This window comes from Pipistrellus hanaki, assembly GCF_964339955.1.
Source record: "Pipistrellus hanaki genome assembly, chromosome: 7".
NCBI lineage: Eukaryota > Metazoa > Chordata > Mammalia > Chiroptera > Vespertilionidae > Pipistrellus > Pipistrellus hanaki.
Window position 1 is genome coordinate 30,037,926 of NC_140509.1, and position 24,540 is coordinate 30,062,465.

The 24,540-nt window shown below is 41.2% G+C and overlaps 1 protein-coding gene across 1 annotated transcript in view; it reads right to left on the minus strand.

Annotated features, from left to right (window-relative positions):
- B3GAT2 (beta-1,3-glucuronyltransferase 2) overlaps positions 1-24,540 on the minus strand; it is a 52,356-nt gene that overhangs the window by 23,564 nt on the left and 4,252 nt on the right. Inside the window, exon 2 of the mRNA XM_084890409.1 lies at positions 895-1,039. Coding sequence (XP_084746535.1) covers positions 895-1,039 — 145 coding nt within the window. The remainder of the gene's footprint in view (positions 1-894; positions 1,040-24,540) is intronic.

Below are 24,540 nucleotides of genomic sequence, written 5' to 3' on the forward strand. Positions count from 1 at the left end.
TTTAGAACACAGCCGTCACCCCATCAGAATTCTGAGCATAGAGATTCTGACGGCAGGAGGGAAATACACACAAAAGATTGGCCACGCACAGGCTGACAGACAGAGCAGTTTTTCAGAGCTGAAGATTGATGACATCAATTTTGAAGCTTTTCTGCCTTTGTCTTCGAGGTTATAAATGTTGGCTATTTTTTTGCCTCTAAGCCTCGTGTTTCAAACTGCATCGTGCCACGGTTATCACAGGCATCATTTTATACAACCCACACAAAATGAGTCACTTTATGATAAAGTAGCATTTTAGAATCTGTGGTCTGCTACAGGGTCTTATTTAATTCAATTGTTTGGTTAGAAAAGAAAAAAAAAACTTTGATATATTCAAAATGAATAAATGCTTGAAAAATGAGTAACCCTAATTTTATATAGTATTAGTTATTAAATGCATCAAGAAGTACAAAATCTATCAATAAGCATTAAACTGATTAGCTTGTCAAACTCATATCACTATGAAATATATCCATAAGCGTGTGAGTTATTGTAACAAGCTGAACCCCTGGACAGAGGTACGGAAAGGTGAGGCCAGGGCCAGTTCTCACCACTGACTCCCAAAGCCCAACTCTGCAGCTGGCACATAAACATTGTTTGGATAAGAGGGTGGCCCCGCAGACAAGTGCCAAAATGGAACGGAGCGAGCATTTTCTAATCACCCCCCAAATAAATTTCCGTTTGAGTGAACCATAGAGCCTGTTTTGAAGGTTTAAATAGCTAGTTTGCTGCATATGTTGAAATCAGAGTTTTCACCCAACTGGCCTTTTAAAGCTTCCTTCGCCTGGTGCCCTGAGACACGGGAACATCCGTGAGAATAATCGAGCAGACGCGAATGTCCCCCACACGCCTCACCTGCCATGTCGATGGCAAAAGTCCTGTCTGCTCTCCAGCCGGTGTACCACCCGACGACCTTGCCGTTTTCCACCAACGGACGTTCATAGCGTCGCCCGCCGACCAGGCCCACCGGCCAGACAGAGACCTTGCGGGTGGTTCGCATCTATAAAAAGGGGAAAGAGAGTTGGTTTAAGTTTCTTGGAAAAGAACTTGGAGGGAGAAAAGAAGGTGAGCCTAGCAGGAGAAATGCGAAGGGGTGAGAGGATGTGGATTCCCAGAAGTTGAACGCTTCCAGACAGAACCCTTCTGCTAACACACATGTGTCAAACACAAGGCCCGCGGGCCAAATCCAGCCCGCCAGGCCTTGCAATGTGGCCCGCACCGCGCTGTCATCACTGCACTCTGCTGTCAGTTTATGACATTGTCAGTTTATGACTGTTCAGTAAACCATTCGGCCCGCGATTTAGGCTGGATTTTAGATTTTGGCCCCTTCTCTGATTGAGTTCGACACCCTTATGCTAACAGATTGCTACCCAATTACTGCCTGCCTGCTCAGCACCAGCGGCTGTGTGCTCTGTCATAAACTAAGCCTCCGGCTCAGGCAGGATAGAGAGGACTAACGTGGATGTCCCTACCTGAACATCACTTATTGGAAGCCGCGCTGTGACTATCAAATGTTTCCCATTTGCTCCAAGTTGGATCTTTTAAACAAATGTATCATTGGAAGTGAGGAGCTTTGGTTCCTCTTTAGGAAACTTTATTACTCAGTTAACAGCAAACATTTGACTCAGAGGAGCCATAGGAGTTGCCTTTCTCTGACATTTTTATTGCTACAGACACAGAAATCTTGGCTGGCGACATTAATAATGGGAACCAGATAGAGAACAGACACCAGGCATCCTCCTGGGAGACAAAAGAAAAACATACGTAAATTTGCCTGTCTTTCAACGGCACTGGGGCCAAATTATACAAGAAAAGGCAGCTGAAATAGCTGGTCCTCTCCCAATACACCTTTGTACCTAGCGGAGTTCTGGTTAAAGACAACCCTCAACGGAAATTCTTTTGTTGGGAATTCTTTAAGGGGAGAGACACACTCACAAGAAAGCTCGATGATACTAGGCAGCATTTTTTTGGGGGAAAAACACCACTATCTTCCTGGATAGGAGTTGAGCAGAGCCAGAGTCAGCCCATCTGGCACCTTAGGTAAATTAGAAAAAGGTGCTGCTTCTTAGGCAGACACGCTCCACACTGGGCCCATGGCTATGGACCCAGCCATCAAAGTATCCGCTGGGTTCCACTCTTACCTAGGTGAGGTAGCACTATATTTTAAGATAACTATAATCTCAACACCAACACTTTACCTTTCATTTGCTATAGAACTGAGTCATGATCAGTAACCAATGACTAAAATAATGATGATCAATCAGGGATTTTTTTTTTATAAAAGAAAGAAAAATTATATATTTGGGAAATATTTTCAAATACAATTCAAACAAAAAGTCAAATTATTAAAGATTAAAAGTAATTAGATGCTCCCATTTGCCAAACATCTCAACTTGACTCATTTATTAATATCCCACCTCATTCTAACGAGAGGATTAATGGGCACGAAGTGCACCAAGTAATGAAGATCTCACTATGTTGGTCTTCTCCAAACCTGAAATTACTCCTTTTTAAGTCTAACCCCTTTCCAAAAAATTAATTACTGTTGCCTGTACTAGCTCATACTGACACATATGATGATTTTTTAAAAAGTTCTACTGAGGCATAATAATGGATACACTAATTCAGTGGTTGGCAAATTCATTAGTCAACAGAGCCAAATATCAACAGTACAATGATTGAACTTTCTTTTGAGAGTCAATTTTTTTAAACTTAACACTTCTTCTAACACTACTTCTTCAAAATAGACTCATCCAGGCCGTGGTATTTTGTGGAAGAGCCACACTCAAGGGGCCAAAGAGCCGCATGTGGCTCGTGAGCCGCAGTTTGCCAACCACGGCACTAACTGAAATGAAGAATATACTACAAGGTTTCAACAGTAGATGAAGCCAAGAATCAAATCAGTGATTTGGAAGATAAGGAAGCAAAAAACACTCAATTAGGTGAGCAAAAGGAAAAAAGAATCCAGAAGAGACCCTGGGACAACTTCAAGCATACCAACATATGTAACATGGGGGTGCTGGAAGGGGAAGAGAAAGCAAGAAATTGAAAATCAATTTGTACAAGTAATGACAGAAAATTCCCTAATCTGGTGAAGGAAATAGACATAGTCTGGGAAGTGCAGAGAGTCCCAAACAAGATGGACCCAAAGAGGCCCACACCAAAACACATCATAATTAAAATGCCAACGGTTAAAGACAATGAGAATCTTAAAAGCAGAAAGAGAAAAGCAGTTACCTACAAGGGAACTCCCATAAGACTGTCATCTGGTTTCTCAACTGAAACTGTGCAGGCCAAAAGAGAGTGGTAAGAAATATTCAAAATGATAAAAAGCAAGGACCTACAACCAATATTACTCCACCCACCAAAGTTATAACTTAGATCAGCAGTCACCAACTAGTGGTCCACTGGAAGTCCGTGAGGTCCGAAAGGTTGGCGACCACTGATTTAAATGAAGCTCAGATAAAGAGCTTCACAGAGAAGAAAAAGCTAAAAGAGTTCATCACCACCAAACCAGTATTACATGAAATGTTCAAAGATTTTAAGAAAAAGAAAAAAAAAAACACAGATAAAAATATGAGCAATAAACTGACAATAAGTACATATCAATAACTGAATCTAAAAACACCCCCCCCAAAAATGAATAAGCAGAACAGAAACAGACTCATAGTTATAGAGAACATTTTGATGGTTTCCCGATGGGAAGGGAGATGAGTGAAAAAAGATGAAGGGTTTAAGAAGTACAAATTGGTTGTTACCGAATTGTCATGGAGATATGAAGTATAGCATAGGGAATATAGTCAATAATATTCTAATAACTATGTATGCTGTCAGATGCATGTAAGATTTCTTGGGATGATCACTTAGTAAATTATATAATGTCTAATCACTGGAGGGGTACACCTGAAACTAATATTGTATGTCACTATAACAGAAAAAACAACAAAACAAAAGATCTACTACCCAAGTATAATTGACTGCAGAAAAACATGCACAGTCCTGACACTGTTCTCCTTAGAAAGGCCTGCACACAAGGCTGACCCTCGGCTGGCATCTGAAAACCTGGCTAAGGTTGTTTGCTTGCCTGGGGTACCACGCACCTGCTTTCCTTTAGGGATCTGAAATATTGATGACCAGACTCCAATAAAAACTCTGACCCTGGCATGGATTTCCTGGGGCGTGAACACTATGTACGTGGTTACATCTTTGCTGGAGGGAAGGCGTGCTCCCTGCGAACCTTCATGGGAGGGAGTGGATATGGAAGCCGCGCCTGGAGTCCTCCGGGCCCTTTTGATGGCCCCCCTCCCCCGCCCCTTCCCGCTATGCATCCTTACTGTGTCACTGTAATAAGTCTTAGCCACAAGTCCTCAAATAATGTCATTTTGTTCAACTTGGCTTGATTATAACTTTGATGAGATTCTGTAGGAACTTGTCTCTTATTTATATTAACTACCCTATGGTAAAAATGGTTTTGTTATACATAATTTTGCTGAGTCACAGAACCTATCAATGATGTTAAGTGAGAACTTACTGTACAACCAACTATATGCTGAGTGCTATGAGTCCTAGTCAGTCATTTAATATGGGTGGTCTTGGGGGCCCCTGGAAGAATAAAATGCACTTTTTAAAAGGTAAAATTTAATACACTGGGACACATATATGTAGCTATGAAACCATCATCATAAGGAAGATAAGCATCTCCTGTTTCTTTGTGCTCTTATTTTAATACATTCCTTTCTTTAAAAAAAATTTTTATTTATTTTTTTATTTCAGAGAGAAAGTGAGAGGGAGAGAGAGACAGAAACATTAATGATGAGAGTCATGATCAGCTGCCTCCTGCACGCCCCATACTGGGGATTGAACCTGCAACCTTGGCATGTGCCCTGACTGGGAATCGAACCATGACCTGGATCATGGGTTGATGCTCAACCTCTGAGCAACACCTTCTAGGGCTAATCTCTATAACTATACATTAGTTTGCATTTCATAGAATTTTATATGAATAGAATCATGCAGTGTATACTTCTTAAAGATTATAACTATATTGCTATTCATCCATGCTGTAATATGTATTCATAGTTCATTCCTTTATATTGCCAAATTATATTCTATTGTATGGATGTGCCACAGTTTGTTTTTTGTTTTGATTTTTTAAATCCATTTGCTTATTGAGGGACACTTCAGTTGTATTAAGCTTTTGGCTATTATAGATGAAGTTGCTATAATACTGTGGATTTCATTTTTCTTCCTGATACACACCTAAGAGTAGAATGGCTGGATTACATGGTAGCTATACACTTAACTTTTTAATAAACTGTCAACTTATTTCCAAATGGTTGTACCATTTGACATTCCCACCAGCACTGTATTGAGACTTCCAGTTACTCCACATCCTTACCAACTCTTGGTGTGGTCAGTATTAATTTTAGCCATTCTAGTACATTTTAGTAGTAGCTCACTGTGGTTTTAATTTGTATTTTTCTAATGATTAATGGTGTTTAGTGTCTTTTCATGCGCTTATATGCCATCTGCATCACTTCTTTAATAAAATATTTGTTTAGTCGAAACCGGTTTGGCTTAGTGGATAGAGCGTCGGCCTGTGGACTGAAAGGACCCAGGTTTGATTCCAGTCAAGGGCATGTACCTTGGTTGCGGGCACATTCCCAGTAAGGGGTGTGCAGGAGGCAGCTAATCGATGTTTCTCACTCATCGATGTTTCTATCTCTCTATCCCTCTCTCTTCCTCTCTGAAAAATCAATAAAATATATTTAAAATATATATTTGTTTAAATATTTTGTCTATTTAAAAAAATTATTTATTTCCTTACTGCGGACTTTTGAGAGTTTAAAAAATATATATTCTGCATACCTGCACACAAATCCTCTCCAGATACATGATTATAAGTATTTTCTCCCAGTGTGTGGCTTATCTTTTCAGTCTCATAATAGTGTCTTTTGAGGAGCAGCAGCTTTTAATGTTGATGAACACAATACATCAATTTGTTCTTTCATGGATCATGCTTTTGGTGTGATAGCTAAAATATCTTTGCCTAACCCAAGACACAGGGGTTTTCTACTCCTTTCTAGAAGTATTATAGTCTTAGGTTTTACATTTAGATTATGATTTGTTTTTATAAAATATTTGTATTGGTTTCAGAGAGGAAGGGAGAGGAAGAGAGATAGAAACATCAATGATTAGAGAGAATCATCCAGAGGCTGCCTCCTGCAAGCCCCTCCCACAGGATATTGACCCTGCATGTGCCCTGACTGGGAGTTGAACTGTGACCTCTTGATTCATAGGCTGATGCTCAACCACTGAGCCACACCAGTGGTGCTAGATTATTATCTATTTTGAGCTAATCTGTATATATAGTATGAGAGACTAACTTGAGTTCTTTTTGTTTTTTGCATATGGAGATCCAATTGTTTCAACTGTAACTAATTGTTTAGAAATAATTGAGCTGCCTCTGCATCTTTGTAAAAAATCCTAAGTCATATGTGCGAGTTTATTTCTGGACTTCTCTTCTGATTCATTGGTTTGGTGATTTTGATGTTAATATCACACTATTTTGATTTACTATGACTTTACAATTACTCTTAAAACCAGGTAGTGTTAGTCTTCCTACTCTGTTCTTTTTCTTTTTCTTTTTTCTTTTTTTTTAACCTAAGTTGCTTTGACTGTTCTAATCCTTTTCATTTCCATATGAGCTTCACAGTCAGTTTGCCCATTTCAGCTCATCCATTTGGTGAGAATTGACATCTTAACAACACTGAGTCTTCTAACCATGGACATTATATCTCTCTCCATTTATTGAGATCCTTAATTTCTCTCAGAAATATTTTGAATCAATAACAACATTTAATGCTTTTATGTTCTAGCTCTTCACCAGTAAGTGGGGGGAAATTTACTAAAATTTTCACAAAAATACAGCTCTCTCCCAACTCACTCCACCTTCAGACTCCTATTTGTTCCCATACTGCAGAAAATAAAATCATTTCGATTTTTGGGGTCTTATATATCAAACATACCAAACAAACTAAGAAACAAAGTTAAATCTAACATATAAGTTTTTCCTTAAATTATCAGAATGGCTTTATGGCACTAAAAATAGTCTGTGTTCTTTTTTGATATATTCTTAAAATGCTTATGATTTTTCATCTCTCAAACTGCTTTTGCCCAGTTGCAAAAGCTGTGAATTTTCAAAGCTGTGAAAAACTGGTAAGCAGATCCTATCTCAGAGAATGTATAGGTTGTGCTCTGCATACAGCAGGTGCCCAAAAATTCCTGGTAAGTGTGTGAACACCAGGTAGTGACTGAAACATGAGCCACGTGTAACAAGCAATCAGAGCCTACATAAAGGACAGACTCACAATCAAAGACAAAACAGTTACTAAAACAGCAAAAGGCAAAAATATTTTTAAAATATTATAGTAAGAGAAGTTACCATTAAAGACAATATAACAAACCATAACTATGGGACCACTAGAAAGAAAACAAATATGGCCAAGCATGCCCTGACTGGATAGCTCAGTTGGCTGGAGTGTTGGCCTGTACACTCAAAGGTTGCAGGTTTGATTCCAGGTCAGGGCACATACCTAGGTTTTAGGCTGGATCTCAGGTCATGTATGGGAGGCAACTGGCCGATGTTTCTCTCTCTCCATTCCTCTGTCTCCAAAATTAATAAAAACATATCCTCAGTAAGGATTAAAGAATATATGGCCAGGCATCTTTGGTGGAAGGCTTTTTCATTTAAGTCACGAAAGACACATGAAATTTTGTCCACAGACCACACGATGGCTTAGGGTTCTAGGTAATGAGATGAATTGAAGAAGCAAAACTTTACATTTCTGTGTCAGTTTCATGCTAGAAAGGATGGATTTTGCTCAGCACAAAATTTCTACAAGGATCTCAGAACTAACACTTGTTCACACTGCCCACCCTCCCTCCCCCTGAGTGTCTGGTGTTAAAGGTGAAGTGATGACTATTTGAATGCAAGGGATGAGGCAGGATTCTGTTCCCCAGAATGCTAAATAAAAAAGTTTGTCATTTAAAGGGTTTAAAACTTCAGAAAGAGCCAGCTGCCCTTGCCATGTGGGCGCCGCTCTGAGATTCGGCATGGATGCTTCATCACAGACTCAGACACACGGCTCCCAGACACGGCCATGGTACTATATAGAGAGTGCCAGCCACTGCACAAGAAAAGAGCACAGCTATTTACAGAATGCCTTCACGTCACCCCGGGATCTACCCTCTGTCGATGTCCTTTTCTCTGAATCTGTGCTCTTTGAGGATCCTTGGCAGCTATGTTCTTTTCTGAGAGGGGGGAAACATAACAATGACTCTTCCTATTAAAAGTAAAACCCTTTCCTATAACTAAAATATTCTCAGCATTTAAAAGGGTTGCTACTTTCTTAGCACGAAATAGTGGTTACGTAAGAGGCACAACTTTAGGTGCCTGATGTGAGCTCTGATCTATAATCAAGAAAGAAAACCCTAGATAGTAAGATAAAGAAGAAGCAGTTCACATATTTATGTTATAATATTACAGATAGTTCAGGTCCCCAAAGGCATTCTCTTCCTATTTATTCAGTGCCATAGTCTGTCATTGATTCCTCTCCCCTCCCTCCCTCCCCTGCCCCCTCCTCCATCTCCTTGGACTTGCATGGATAAGCAGTCAAAATAACTTCTGGCAAAGCCATTTCTATAGATCCGATGGATAAAAGGCCACAAAGATGCACTTGGTACATCTCTACACTCCCCCAGGCGAACTGACATTTTAACCACCCTGGGCAGTTTGTCTTCATCTCCAGAAAAGGAGGGGGCAGGGAGCTGGGGCCCATGTGTTTGGTGACCCTTTCCAACAACCAGTTCCTGTTTCTTTTCTTTTCTTTTCTCTTTCTTTCTTTCTTTCTTTCTTTCTTTCTTTCTTTCTTTCTTTTCTTTCTTTTCTTTCTTTTCTTTCTTTTCTTTCTTTTCTTTCTTTTCTTTCTTTTCTTTCTTTTCTTTCTTTTCTTTCTTTTCTTTCTTTTCTTTCTTTTCTTTCTTTTCTTTCTTTTCTTTCTTTTCTTTCTTTTCTTTCTTTTCTTTCTTTTCTTTCTTTTCTTTCTTTTCTTTCTTTTCTTTCTTTTCTTTCTTTCTTCCTTCCTTCCTTCCTTCCTTCCTTCCTTCCTTCCTTCCTTCCTTCCCTTTCTTTCTTTTTTCTTTTCTTCTTCTTCTTTATTTTTTAGAGAGAGGGATAGAGAGTTAGAAACATCGATGAGAGAGAAACATCGACCAGCTGCCTCCTACACACCTCCTACTGGGGATGTGCCTGCAGCCAAGGTACATGCCCTTGACTGGAATCGGATCTGGGACCTTTCAGTCCGCAGGCCGAGGCTCTATCCACTGAGCCAAACTGGTCAGGGCCAGCTCCTGTTTCTTCAGCCAGCGTTTCCACGGCAGCCTTAAGCTACATCCTTTTGGTCCCTCCTTGAGAGATGGCCCACAGCCAGCTCCAGGGACTGCCACACTTCAGAGGAGCACACGCATGTGATCATAACGCCCTCAGAGTGAAACAGAAAAAGTTAAATGCCTTTAGCATCCTTCAAGACATACCACTAGGTGAAACCTTGTTTCATTTTTTTTCCAAAGGGAAATGAATAAAGTCCTTGATCTTCTGAAATTGAAAACGCTACAGGCAACCTCGGGGAGTAGAATTATAAAGAATGTTGCAGTATCCTGCCTTTTAAACTAATAATTTCAAAGAAAAAAGAAAACCCAACCCAAATCCAACAGGATCCAGAATATGAAGGAATATGGGAGCAGTGACTTAGCAACGAGGGTCCTTCCAGCTTCACTGTCCATAAACATCCAACCCAGAAATACATTTATACGACCCAATACACCATAAATTTTCTTTGGAACAACTCTGAAAATTAACGTTGCTTCTGTCCTTTCTCTTTCTTGCATCTGCCCCCTGATGACGACACCATATATTTCCTTCAACTAATTGTTACTCCACTCAATGCTCTTGGTTCCACAGTGTCCTCAACGTAACTCTATGTTGCCCTGGACATATTTTTTGGTGCCTATTTTGGGTTCCACATATCACTACCCACAGCATGAAGCTTTGAGGTACATAAACTAAATATTTTAAAGGAGTTGAGACTTCTAGAAAACAGAAATGTTATATTCTCAACTCTTCTCCTATGTCACTGGGTAGAAGACAGAATATAACCTTTCTTCCAGTCCCTTTGTACTTTTTCACTAAATATGTAGCATGTATTTAATGTGTATCCGGTGCTGTGCTAGTCCCTGAGCAAGGCAGGCGTCGTTCTTACCTGCAAAGTCAGCATTCTGGGAAAGATAAAGCAACAACACAACTAACTGCAAAATCAGTTCCTTAAGCTCTGTGCCGATCAGGGCTGCACGGGAAATGGGCGATGCTAGGAGAACATGTTGCAAAGAAACTGCACCTGCTCTGGGGCCTGCTGAGGTTTCCTGGAGGACCCCAGCATGAGCTAAGCCTAAAGCACGAGTAGCATTAACCAATGTGGACAGAAGACACAAAACCTTCCAGGAAGAAAGAAACTTAAGTGCTGCTGGCTCTTGACAGGAGCGTTTCACTGCATTCGCTAATTTTAAAAAAGATCCACTTCGGGTGGTGGATACTGGGAGCCAGGTTTCTCTCTGTTGGAGTGAGAACTTAGAGATAAGCAAAAGAGAAAGCTAGAATGATCCAAGTGATAGAATTGGAGGCAATAGCATGAACTCATGTTTAGCTTAATATAGAGAGATAGAGTGATAAGTATGTGTATGTATATGACAGGCATGTGTTTGTGCATATGTTAGTATACACATATGTTTCCTTGCTTTGTTGGCTAAGAAGCCTAGAAGCAATGGCACTCAGGTAGCAATGAGCCCACCTGGCCCCTCACTCCCAATGAGCCCATCTTCTTTTCCGCCATCAATTTTAAAATACATTCCTTCTATGAAAATCAAATAAGCTTCATCTACTGTCCTGTCTCTTATAGCAAATGTATAGTTAGGTTTGCATAGGACTTTGCAAATTAGCATGTTATCAAAATTTGTTCCTTTTAAAAAAAATTCTGACTGTGAGTTCTTTATCCTTTTAGGTTTATCTCCCCCCCCGCCTCTTTCTTTTTATTTTATTTATTTTTTTTGCTTCATGTATTTTGAAGTTAATGTTATTTGGTGCAGACACCTTTGGATTTGTTATTTTTCTTGATGAATTGACCCTTTTATCATTATGAATGTTCCTCATTATTTCCTGTGATCTCTGTTTTGAAAGCTACTTTGTCTAATATTAGCATAGCCACAATAGCTGTCATATGTTCACATGGTGTTTCTTTTCCTGGCTTTTACCTTTATCCGAACTCTGTCCTTATATGTAAAGTGTGTCTGTTGTAATAGCAGATAATTGATTCATGTTTCTTTATCTGTTTTTCTTCTCTGATACACTCCTTTCAAGTTAAGGACTCACACTTTCTGATTTTAAAACTTACTACAAAGCATCAGTGATCAAAAACAGCATGGTACTAGCATAAAGACAAACATACAGACCTATGAAATAGACTAGAAATACACCCTCACATAGATGGGCAAATGACTTTCAACAAGGGTGCCAACACCATTCAATGGGAAAGGACAGTCTTTTCAACAGATGGTGGTGGGAAAAACTAGATATTCATATTCAAAAATTAACTCAAAATAGATCATCATTAATTAACCAAGTGTAAAAGCTAAAATTATGCAACTATTAAAAGAAAACATAGGGGAAAACTTCATGACACTGAATCTGGCAACAATTTATTGGCTATAAAACCAAAGGCAAAAAACAATAAAAGGAAAAAAACAGATAAACTGAAACTAATACAAAATAATACTGAATGTAAACTGTAATTCAAAAAGGAAGTAAAAAACACACATAAAACCCTAAAAATACTTGACAAAGGATATGAAAAAACATTCTTCAAAAAAGATACACAACTGATCAATAAGCCCATGGAAAGGTGGCTGACATCATTAATCATTAGAGAAATGCAAACCTAAACCACAATGCGATATCACTGCACACGCATTAGGAAGGCCATTATAAAAAACAAAAACAGAAAGTATGTGGAGCAATTGAAACCCGTGTGCTTGGTGAGAATGTAAAATGGTGCAGCCACCATGGAAAATAGAATGGCAGTTTCTAAAAAAAAATTAAACAGAATTATCATATAATCCAGCAATTCCACTTCTGTACATGCACACACAAAAGAACTGAACGCATTCACTCAAACATACATTAGCACGCCAACGTTTATAGCAGCATTCACTACAGCCAAAAGAAGAAGAAAGCAACTCATGTAGCCACTGGCATTTGAATGGATAAACAAAATATGATCTATACATACTATGGGATAGTACTCAGTGTTAGCAAGGAAATAAGTTTTGATACACACCACAATGTGGATGAACCTTAAAGACATTACACTGAGTGAAATAAGCCAGGCACAAAACAACAATTATTATGTGATTTTACCTGTCTGAGTTCAATTCATAAGAGGCAGAAAGTAGATTATTGGTACCAGGGACAGCAGAGTGAGCGATAGGGAGCTATTGTTTAATGGGAACAGAGTTTCAGTTTGGGATGGTGAGAAAGTTCTGGAGAGGGACCGAGGCAATGCTTGCACAACAAAGTGAGTCTACTTACTGCACCGAACTGCACACTCAAAAATGGTTAAATGGTCAATAAGAAATAACAGGAATACTCCATTTTTGTTTCTCCCCCAATTTGCCTTTCACATGTGGTAAAAGAGACCTAATAATAAACAAAGAACAGGCATTTACTTTTAAATGTCACTGGAGTTACAAGAGCCAACCAAATGGACACGTATATTTTAATCTCCAGGACTATCGATTGATTTTCAGAGGAAACCCCTGTGTTTCTGTAAAAACCCAAATCCCTGCCCATAGACACCACAAGCATCATCAAGCCAACTTCTTAACATTTTGTTTTTTAAATCTTTAAACAGGTGGAAAAACAAGACCAGGAAATCACAAAATCGGTCTTTTCAGTAGGCAGGGCAGAAATCAAAGGGAACAGGCAAACAGTTAAATAGAATCACGAAAGAAAACTGGAGACAATGCAGGGCGAGGGGGTGAACTCCCAACACCAGCTCTGGACGGCAGGTGCTAACAGCTCCTCTGAACAAGGCCAAAGTCCCGACAGAGGAGACCTCCCCGGGCTGTCTCGGCACTTTCGCCAGATGTAGCTGAGGAACTTTTCAAAGCTACAAGAACATCCCCAAACTGTCACTTGACCTTTAAAACCGACACTGACATTTTAATCGTGCGAGGCCGAGTTTATTTAGGGGATAAACAACACGTCCGCACATGGACCGTATTTAAATCCTCATTCCCGTTGGCTCACCGAGCAGCCCCTCGGGCCCCCGGGCTGCTGAGCTGGGTGACCGGGAACATCTTGCCTTCCTGAGCCTCTGCACAGCCCCTGTTGCCACCGACCCCCTGGTGGGGAGCTGCCCCTTTCTCCCATTCACCTGTGCCTCCCCCTTCCTCACAACAGCCGCCCACGCCTGTGTCAGGCCCTTTAGGAAGCCGCGTGTCAGGGCTTCTCTTCATTTGTCAGACAGACATGGCAGTGTCCATCTCAGAGACATGCGAGCTAAACGGCAGTGTGCACCTCTCAATGCCTAGCACGGGGCAGCCATAAACGTCTGCTCCTCTGAGGTCACGAGGTGGGAGGGCTTTGGCTCAGCCAAGCCTGGAGCCCATACTTTCCGGTTCCTAACTTAGTGCTCCTTCCCCTGAAACAGCAGTTCCCAGGCTGAAGGTATGTGGTTGCTGAGTGAGTACAAAGACTCTCTGTGGAACATCCTGACCCTCCGCAATCCCATAATCCCACAGATGGTTCTGTCTTCCCTCCGTGAAGACAGAGAAGGGCAATTTCTCACTCACCATGAACTTTAGAATGTGCTGTCCACTGTGGCCAAAACTCTAGGGCACCAAACAGAGGTAATTAGAAATTTCACCGTCTTTATTAAGAACGTTCATGTCTACTAATGGGTAATAGTTCCTCTTGGAAGGCAAGGAGGTTTCTAATTACTGGCTTTCGACAAAATTGAAGGAAGAAAAACCAATGCCATCAATGCAGCAGTAAGAGTTTCTGCTCAGAGATCAACATATGATTTTGGCTTAGAGCCCAAGAATTGAAAAAAAGTGAAGAACAGCCGAAACCAGTTTGGCTCAATGGATGGAGAGTCAGACTACGGACTGAAGGGTCCCAGGTTTGATTCTGGTCAAAGGCATGTACCTTGGTTTTGGGCACATCCCCAGTGGGGGGTGTGCAGGAGGCAGCTGATCCATGTTTCTCTCTTATTGATGTTTCTGGCTCTCTATCTCTCTCCCTTCCTCTCTGTAAAAAATCAATAAAATATATATATTTTTTTAAAAAAGTGAAGAACACCAGTTTAAAAAAATGCTTTCCGTCTTATTTACTTCTTTATATAAACAAGGCTGACCTAATGGGAAAATAATTTATGCTAAACCTTTTATCTTTCTAGCAACAAGAAACATTCATCAATAATATGGAGTACACATCAACAAAAAAATGCCCATCCATGTCATTAAGAAACCAGTTTTCAATAAATGTAGCTTTTATGCTTAATGATTAATCAACTTTGAAACATTTATGTTGTTTTCATTACTTGTTAACTGCTACTAACTGTACTGTTAACTCAGTCCTGAAGAGTTTTTAAGACAGAAACTTATAGCCACAGGAATTTTTGAAAAATGTAAATTCTGTCTACATTCATTTTTGTTGTTTTGTTACTGAAGATATACATAAAAGGAGGATCAGTAAATGACCTTGAACTGCAAAACATTATATTAGAATAAAATTCCAAGGGAGAATAGCAATGGAAAACAAGAACATATAAAATTCCCAAATTTTTGAAAAGTATATTTATTAAGTGAATGTTAGTGGGTATACAACTGTTATAGTATTTATAATACCCACTGAATATATTATATTTAAATTTCATTTACAAATGTCAATATCTATAATACATCAGAAATCACATGCTTTGCAACTATTTTAAATGTTTGGTGTTTTTTTTTTTTAAATTTAGACATCAAGAAAAATGTTGAGCGCCATGGCCCCAGACCCTGTTGTGACCGCCATCCTTGCCAGGGACTGAGCTAGTGGGCACAGGGTGGGCATGCGAAGAAAGAACTGTCATAGGCAAGGAGGCAACCAGGGGACCCCATGGGCAAACATGCATACATACACCTTCCAACATGCATACATACTACATCTCCCCCATTCTGGCAGGAAAAAACGTTAAAACATTTTAGTTTATGAAAATTCAAGCAATGTTTGAAAATTGAGGAGCAAGCTAAGGGTAGACTTCCCAGTAATTGCCTGTCAGCTGAAGACCAACCAGCTCAATGGCCCAGTTAAGGCTGGAGGGGGCTGGGCACAAGGTAAGGTCGTCCAATGGAACCTTCTCTTCCTCCCCCAAGAGGTGCTGAGTCCAGGGACACTCCTAACCCACCCAAGCTCAGCCAATGACCTTGAACATTAAACAATTGCTTCTAATGATGTGCTTTAAAAATCTATTCATTTCATTCCTGTTACATTGCCCTCTCTTTCATTGCATACTATCTCTCTGATCCTTTCATTCAGGCCAGAAATAATCTATCGTGTAATATGCCCTAGGTCCTGGGACTATACCAGTAACTCAGAGTCACCCTCAGGACCTGCAGGAAGTTTAGAATCCTGCCAGCTTGTTAGCCTTCACACACTCATTAACCGGCCTCAGACCTCTCCACCCACAGGAGAACACCCTGTCACATTCAGCCTAAAATGTCTTGGACGCTTTTGATTCTATCAATCTCGCTTCCTCCCAGGATCCTTCGTAGACTAGCTCTATTTAACTCTTGTCCCTCTTATCACTGTAGTAACCCAGTAGTGTCATTAAGACACCCAATTTATGCAGGTCCACTTGGGTAGAGACTGAATTGGGGAAGTCAAGCACCTCTGCCTCCCCCTCCCACCAGGCCTCTGGAAGCACAGTCCAGACCTCAGGAACAGTTTCTAGAGGCATCTACCCGCCCCCACCCCCAACCCCCCGCCCTCTTCGAGGCAGTGCAGCTGTCTGGTATATCCCCCAATAGGGGAAGTCACCCACAGAGAAGAACACAAGAGGATGGTAGTCATAACTTGCCTATAGCTCAGTACTTACAACAATCACATGAGGCAGGCAGCCCTGGCCCAGGTCATGCAGCCACTGAGAGGTGAAGCTGCATTTGACCATGGGACTAGTTAACTCCCAAGCTCCCATCGGAGCTGCCCACCAGCCTCTCACACGTGTGAAGAGGTCTAACACTCAACTGGCTCACAACTACCTTGGCACACCTTCATGGGCACTGACAGGGATGCCATCACTATTCATGGTCTCTCTGTCTCTCTCTCCACTCCCTCCCTTCCCTCCCCCTTTAGCATGGAGCCTCTGAAAGACAGAGCAGGGGCCACGTTTATTTGTTAAGTTCCAATTTAAAGGGCTCAATACAATCCTAGACACACAACACAGACTTCGGAGCTGTGATCTGACCGACGATCTGTGCAGACCTCCTTTCTAGGAAGAGCTTCCTTCTGCAACAGAATCCCTCAGCTTCCACGCCTCCTACAATCCATTCATTCATTCAACCAATATTTAATAAGCACTGACCACGGTAAGCACTGCTCTGGACACCAGAGGCACTGCAGTGAACAACAGAAGACTCCCGCCCTTACGGAGTTGATGTTACAGTGGGAGAAAGGGTGACCTGAAACACACAGACTCCATAATATAATGCAACGCTAGATGCTATAATGAATCCCTAACAGTTTATGTTCCCACTTCCTTAATACAGCCAGATGTAAAGATACATATCTATAGTTTTCCTACGAATCTACCAAGTTCTAGTTAGAAGTTAAAAGTCAAAGATATGCCTAACGGGTGTTTGGAAAACCAGGTTGGGGAAAAAAATGAAAGCATGCTCCTCACGTGGCTATGTTCACACTTTTCAGATTAACACAGGACAGGGCAGTGTCCAGGAGGAAGGATCTAATGGCCATGATTTAACCCCACTTCCAAATACAAGGGAACTGACGTCTGCTTTACAGGACAGGTTTGGGGAGAGACTCTAACTCCTCCCCTGAAGATAGCAAGGACACCCTGCAGGCCTCTGGACACTCACACTCCTCTTTTCTCAGGCCACAGGCTTGGCTCCCTCCGCCCGGGGAGCTCTGGATGCTGGCAGGACCCAGGTTTCTCAGGAGCAGGTGCCTGTCTGGGTAGCACTGAAGCATGTGGCTTCACCTACACTGATTACCACAAGGCAGCCGGGGGCCTGGGAGCTTAGGGCTTGCTGCTCTCATGGGGGAAGGAGAATCGGGGGCCAAGGTGTGTGTGACTCTCAGCAGCAGAGCCAAGATGGCCACTAGATCACAGTCAGCATCCTCATCGAGAGGTCAGACTTCCGTGATGGGTCCATTGCTGTGTAGGGCCTCACAGGTCCCTTCCCACCCCCCTGGACTGTACCTAGCTGGGTTGTAGGCCCATCTTTGCCGGCCCTGGGCCTATCCCATGAGGCCCAGTGGCCCTGAGGACAGGAGGGGTCAGAACTCAGAGAGGCTCCCTGGCAAGCGCTAGAGCGGTCTTGGGCCTTTTTTTCTGCAGGCCCAACTGTGCCCTTCCTCTCCTCCACATACATTCTGAGTAAACGTTCTCTGTTCCACCTGGGCCCAAGTACTCATCCCCACCCCCCCACCCCCACGCACAAACTCAAACCCAACCTCTAACTACATTAGCTGCCTCTGCTGTACACTCCCTGGCACCTGCAGGTCTCCCACATGCACTGATCCTAGGGTGCATAGTAAGAGCAGGTGCCCAATCTGGGAGGGCTGGTGCCCTGTGTTCACAGCTGCAGTCATTAAGCACAGTTCCTGGCACATAATAAGTGCTCAATTAACAGGTTAAGTGGAGGAGAAGGCATACTGATTAATTATAGTCAAATGTCTTCTGAATGTGGTAATGTTTAAGCTCAAGTAAGTAGAAGAAATCTTGCTGATACATTATCACTTCTAATATACAATTATCTTAGACAACTGAAATCCCAGTTAATGGAGAATGTTCAACATTTAGAATATTCCATTTTTAGTAGAGAAGATATCCTATCTAATAAAGAGGGAATATGCTAATTGCCCATCACATACTCACAAAGATGATGGCACCCACAGCCAATAAAGAGGGAATATGCTAATTGACTGCCACACTCTCACAAGATGGCAGTGCCCAGTCCCTTCAGCCCTGCAGGAGAAGGTAGTTGGGGGTGATTGGGTTGGGAAGGAAGGGCAGTTGGAGGTGATTGGGACAGCAGGGGAGGGCAGTCAGGGACAATCATGCCAGCACGGGAGCAGTTAGGCATCAATCAGGCTGGCAGGGGAGCAGTTGCAGGGGTCCTCAAACTTTTTAAAGTGGGGGCCAGATCACGGTCCCTCAGAGAGCTGGAGGGCCGGACTATATGGACTACTAATTCCTACTGTAACACCTCGGCTGCGCTCACTGCCCCAAAAACCTGGCGGGCCGGATCAGACTCCTCTGCAGGCCGCATGTGGCCCACGGGCCGTAGTTTGAAGACCCCTGAAGAGGGTTATCAGGCTGGCAGGCAGAGTGGTTAGGGGCAATCAGGCAGGTGTGTGGTCAGAAGCCAGCAGTCCCAGATTGTGAGAGTGATGTCCGACTGCCAGCAGTCCCAGATTGGAGGGGTGCAGGCTGGACTGAGGGACACCTTCCTCCCCCCACCCCAATGCACGAATTTCATGCACTGAGCCTCTGGTAATTTATAAATACCTAGCTGAAGAAACAAGAGTCTTATATTCTGCATGCACCTTACATAATGTTTGACTGATGGGGTGGGGGAAGAGGTGGGAGGAGAGAACTACTGAGTTTTTGGTTATTTGCGGGGGGAAAGACTAAATAATCTGATTTGTGGTTTAAAAAAAAAAATCACCCTCTCAGCACAGCTCTCTCCAAGCTTTTCCTACCAGGCAAAAAGACTCAACCAATGATTTTCATTCATTTTGTTTTTTAATCCAGGGAAATTCCTTATCCCAGAAGAAACCAGACAAGAGAATGAACAAGCCTACCAACAAGTGAGCAGCTCTGTGAATGTGGCCGTGCTGCCCCAGCAGCCGGCATAACCAGCACACAGCCCGAGGCTCCCCGAACCAGCAGGTGCCAGCCACTCACACAGGCTTCCGCTCAAAGGGGTTCAGGTGTGCCGCTCTCCCCCGTCTCAATGGCAACATGAAACAACTCGGCTTTTCCCCGTTCAATCCTGTCTGCCCTTACAAGATACGGCCCAGGAGACACAGCTGCTGATTTACATATCAACTGAGGGAAAAGTATTTTAATGTTTTATCTTCTTGCAGAAATGATCAATTCTTATACACAAGAGTATCTAATTTTAAAAATATAAGACAAGCCGAAACCGGTTTGGCTCAATGGATAGAGCGTCGGCTTGGGGACTAAAAGGTCCCGGGTTCGATTCTGGTCAAGGGCATGTACCTTGGTTACGGGCATATCCCCAGTAGGGGGTGTGCAAGAGGCAGCTGATCGATGACTCTCTCTCATCGATGTTTCTAACTCTCTATCTCTCTCCCTTCCTCTCTGTACAAAAATCAATAAAATATATTTTTAAAAAAATAAGACAATAGTTTATGTGCTGACTTGACAGTTCTTGCCTGACTTGAAAAAACAATTCAAAAATCACACCATCTATCAGTGAGATAGTGAGGGAGGAGATAACATTTTCTTAAGACCAAAGGACATCAAGAAAAAATGGTCATAAGAGAAAGTATAAAGATGGCACAGTCCAGAAGACAGCAACAGCGTCAGAAGACGCCTGCTGATCTAAAGCTATGCTTATCATGTGACATAGCTCCACATGACTGTACGGGTTGAATGAGATGAGCTGCAGGACAGTCCAGAGGGTAGGTTCTAGAACCAAGATACCGGGATTCAAAATCCTCCCTCTGAAAAATATTCTATCTGCATGATCTTTTCAAGTTATCTCCTGGTACTTCTGCTCAAGTATAAAAAGGGCTACTGATCACACTGACTGTATTAGATTCAGGCTGCACTTTTAAAGATCCCTGTACTCATCAGAGAACTGTGTTCATGATTAAATATTAGCATAAGGCTTAACCGGTTTGGCTCAGTGGCTAGAGCGTCGGCCTGCAGACTGAAGGGTCCCAGATTTGATTCCGGTCAAGAGCATGTAACTTGATTGTGGGCGCATCCCCACAACCAAGTAGGGGATGTGCAGGAGGCAGCTGATGAATGTTTCTCTCTCATCGATGTTTCTAACTTTCTATCCCTCTCCCTTCCTCTCTGTAAAAATAAATCAATAAAATATATATATATATATATATTTTTTTTTTTAATTGGTTTTTTACAGAGAGGAAGGGAGAGAGAGAGCTAGAAACGTCAATGAGAGAGAAACATCGACCAGCTGCCTCCTGCACAACCCCTACCAGGGATGTGCCCGCAACCAATGTACATGCCCTTGACCGGAATCGAACCTGGGACCCTTCAGTCCGCAGACCGATGCTCTACCACTGAGCCAAACCGGCTTCGGCCAATAAAATATATTTTAAAAATATTAGCATAAGGGTGGAGGGGAAAATGGGGACAGTACTAGTACCTACCTCAGGGACTGTTGTGAGGATCAAACACATTAATACATGTACAATCCTAAGGGTGTCTCCTAGCCCATAATAAGTGTCACCTAATGTCAACTGTATTTACTTGTGTCCATAGCAAAGGGTATTTTTAACATTTACTTAAGGTTGTACACAAAAATTTTGAACAATGGATTATATTTTATTATGAACAATGGATTATATTTTATTAGTTTACTTCTATGAATTGGAAATCTATTCTAAATATACCTATTTATTAACCTACCTACCAGGTGTACCAGTTAATAATGGAGGATTTTGTAATCAAAGAAAACACGATAATTTCAAGAGAAACATCAAAAGTGCTTTTTCAAAGTAATCTCCATCACTAGCTACACATTTCCCTCATCTTTCTTCGTAAATTTAGAAGTGCTGCTCAGAAAGTGCGTGTGCCATCGATCAGAACAAGTGGTAATCTGAAGGAGCAAGGCCTGGTGAATACAGGGGGTGAGTTAATACTCTCAAGGCAAGAGCTTTTAAAGAATCTTTAACTGGTTTTGAAGTATGTGATGGTGCATTATCATGAAGCAAAATTACTTTGCCATGTCTTCTGGCCCATTCTGATCATTTCACAATCAAAGTGTGCTTCAAATTGATTATTTGTTGTCAGTAGCAATCAGTATTAATGGTTTCACCTGGTTTTAGAAGCTCATACTATACTACACCTTCCTGATCCCACCAAATGAAGAGCATTGTCTTCTTTCTGAAGCGATTTGGCCTTGCAGTTGATGTTGATGGTTGACCTGGATCAATCCATGATTTTGTGCTTTTGGGATTCTCACAAAAAAAATAAATAAATAAATAAATAAATAAATAAATAAATACACTTTTCATTGCCAGTCACAATTCGATGCAAAAAATACTTTCTTTCATGCCATTGAAGCAACATTTTACTGATGACTTTTTGGTTTTCCATTTGTCTTTCGTTCAACTGACGTGGCACCAATTTTCCTTCCTTTAAAAAAATTTTCCCATTGCTTGTAAACAATCAGAAATTGTTTGCTGAGCAACATTTACTCTTTTTGCAAGTTGTTTTTCAGTTTGACATGCATCTTCATCCAATAATGCTTGTAATTGTTGGTCTTCAAACTTTTTTGGTTGACCTGATGTTCTTTGTCCTTCACATTGAAATCATCACCTTTAAAGCGTTTTAAACCAGTTACAAGTATCTTGAGATGGAGCATGTTTACCATAAGCTTCCTGAAGTATATGATAACTTTCAGCAGCACTTTTCTTCAAAATAAAGTAATGAATTAAAACTTCCCACAAATGTTTTTTTTTGGCATGAAATTTGACATTTTTAAGCGTAAAAATACCTATGATGGTAACATCTTCAGAAAGTTTGACATATGAAGTTTTGAAGCTTGCTATCCATACAATAAAATAGCATACATATCAAATCGCTTATATATCAACATATGTGTAACTCCATCTATTGAAAAAAATCCACATTATTAACTGGTACACCCAGTACCTATACAATAGATTGGTATAACAATTGTATTTGTGTTTTGGGGAGAGGATTTGAGAACCATGTAAAACTTAATTTCATGCTTCCACAGCACTGCAAATAAAATATACAATAATGTGTTAAACTTATACAGACTGAGCAAATATTCCATCAGAGTCTGCCTGAAAGGTTTGAATAGACATATCTGAACATTATTGAATTCTGTACCAAAAAAAACCCCAAAAAACCTACTCGAATGCCCCCTGGAATTGTTAATAAATAAGACTGTTCACTTTGGTTCTCCTATTTTGCTTTTGTAGCATGCCTTAAAAGCAATTACTATTCCATTACTGTTCACACAAGAGAGAAATTACCCACTTGTAATTTAGAGGCAAGTGGAATACGCAGAAGAAAATGGAGTCACCCACATAGTTTCCAAAAAGAACCAGACAACAGCCTAAAAGTTTTAAAAGACACGAATTCATTGTACCAAACAATAATCCAGACACATCTTCATGTCTATTCACGAGAAAGAATAGTCAGTGAAAAGTAAAGGGGTGAATGATGGAAAAAGACAATTGGAAGAGGCAAGAGAGAATGGCTTTTAAAGCTGAGTTATTATTTCTGGTCCATTAAATTATCAAAATACAAATGAAAACTGCTGGTCTCCAAAGAACCACGTCAAAGACTAGCCATAACTCAAGTCCTATCCACAGGGAGACTAAAGAAAAAAATCTATAGACTTAACAGCAATAGCCTCAGAAAATTGGCTGTAGTTTTATGACCATATTTTCCCCAAATTCTCACATTTTACCAGACGTGTGGCATGACTATTAATATACTTTTAGATAGGGAGGAATAAAACACAAGGAACACATTTCAGATAAAATAATGGAATCTTCTGGGCTTCTTCACTTTGAAAAGATAATTACCCAAACTAAGTATCAGGGTAAAAAGAATGGCAGATCTTTTGTCTCCTTGCAGGAAACATACAGAATTTAGTATTGGGGGTGGAGGGTGGGGCGGTTAAAATTGTGAATTTCAACATTCTTTGTATTATAGCTCTAATAAGCTGCCTGTAAAAGGTGTGTGTGTGTGTGTGTGTGTGTGTGTGTGTGTGTGTGTGTGTATGTGTGGAGCTTATAAATGTTTCAGAAAAGGAGCAAGACAGAATTAAGCCTCAGCTCCTCCACCTTCCCAGCACACAAATAACAGCCCCCAACAAAGGGCCTGGCTCAGCTCACTGCCTGTCAGAGCATCTTCAAGATGCAGCCTCATTAACCGGATCCTTTCATGGGCTCCTTAAATGTCTCGGAGTTGGCCTGTCCTCCAGTCTTTCCTCATTATTTTAAAGTTAAAAATTTTGAAGTTTTTGTTCCTGCTTGGAAAGTGCTATTTAAAAAATATATATATATATATTATTGATTTTTTTTTTTTTTTACAGAAAGGGAGAGGGATAAAGAGTTAAAAATATCGATGAGAGAGAAACATTGATCAGCTGCCTCCTGCACACCCCCCACTGGGGATGTGCCCGCAACCAAGGTACATGCCCTTGACCAGAATCGAATCTGGGACCTTTCAGTCTGCAGGCTGATGCTCTATCCACTGAGCCAAACCGTTTTCAGCAAAAGTGCTATTTTTTAACCTTTCAATTTAAAGGACTTGCAAAGGCGAAAGCAAATTCACCTGCAAAGCATCAGCTTTAAACTCAGAAAAACTTGGAAGGATTTCCAGTAAGGAACAGAAATCTGATCAATAGCTTATTGAAAATATGAATGGATATAGAGTCACATTTATCTGCAGTAGTTGCTTTTGTTAAAGCAGTTTAAATCCTTTGCAAATAAGCTTTCCTGGAGCTCTATCCATAGGGGGCACAGGCAGGTGGACTACCTGTGGTCCAGAATTCAAACCCCCATCAATGCCACAGGAAGAGCAGTCTTTGTAGAGATACTGGGAACCTGAAACACACACACACACACACACACACACACACACACACACACCCTGACCACTGTTCTCTCCAATGGCCAGCAGAGTTTCTGTGGCTGCAATTCCCACTAGCTTTCCTTTGCAAATGGATTTGGCTGTTAACGTGGGATTACTTCAATGCAAATATTTCTTTCCAGGCGGCACAGCTCAGTTGAAAGGGTAGGCTGAAAATGAGTTAGCTGTATGGGAGAGGCAAGCACCATGCCAGTCACGGCGGAGAAATAATTGAACACGGATTGCCTGTTGCGCCTTTAATTTAATTTGGAGA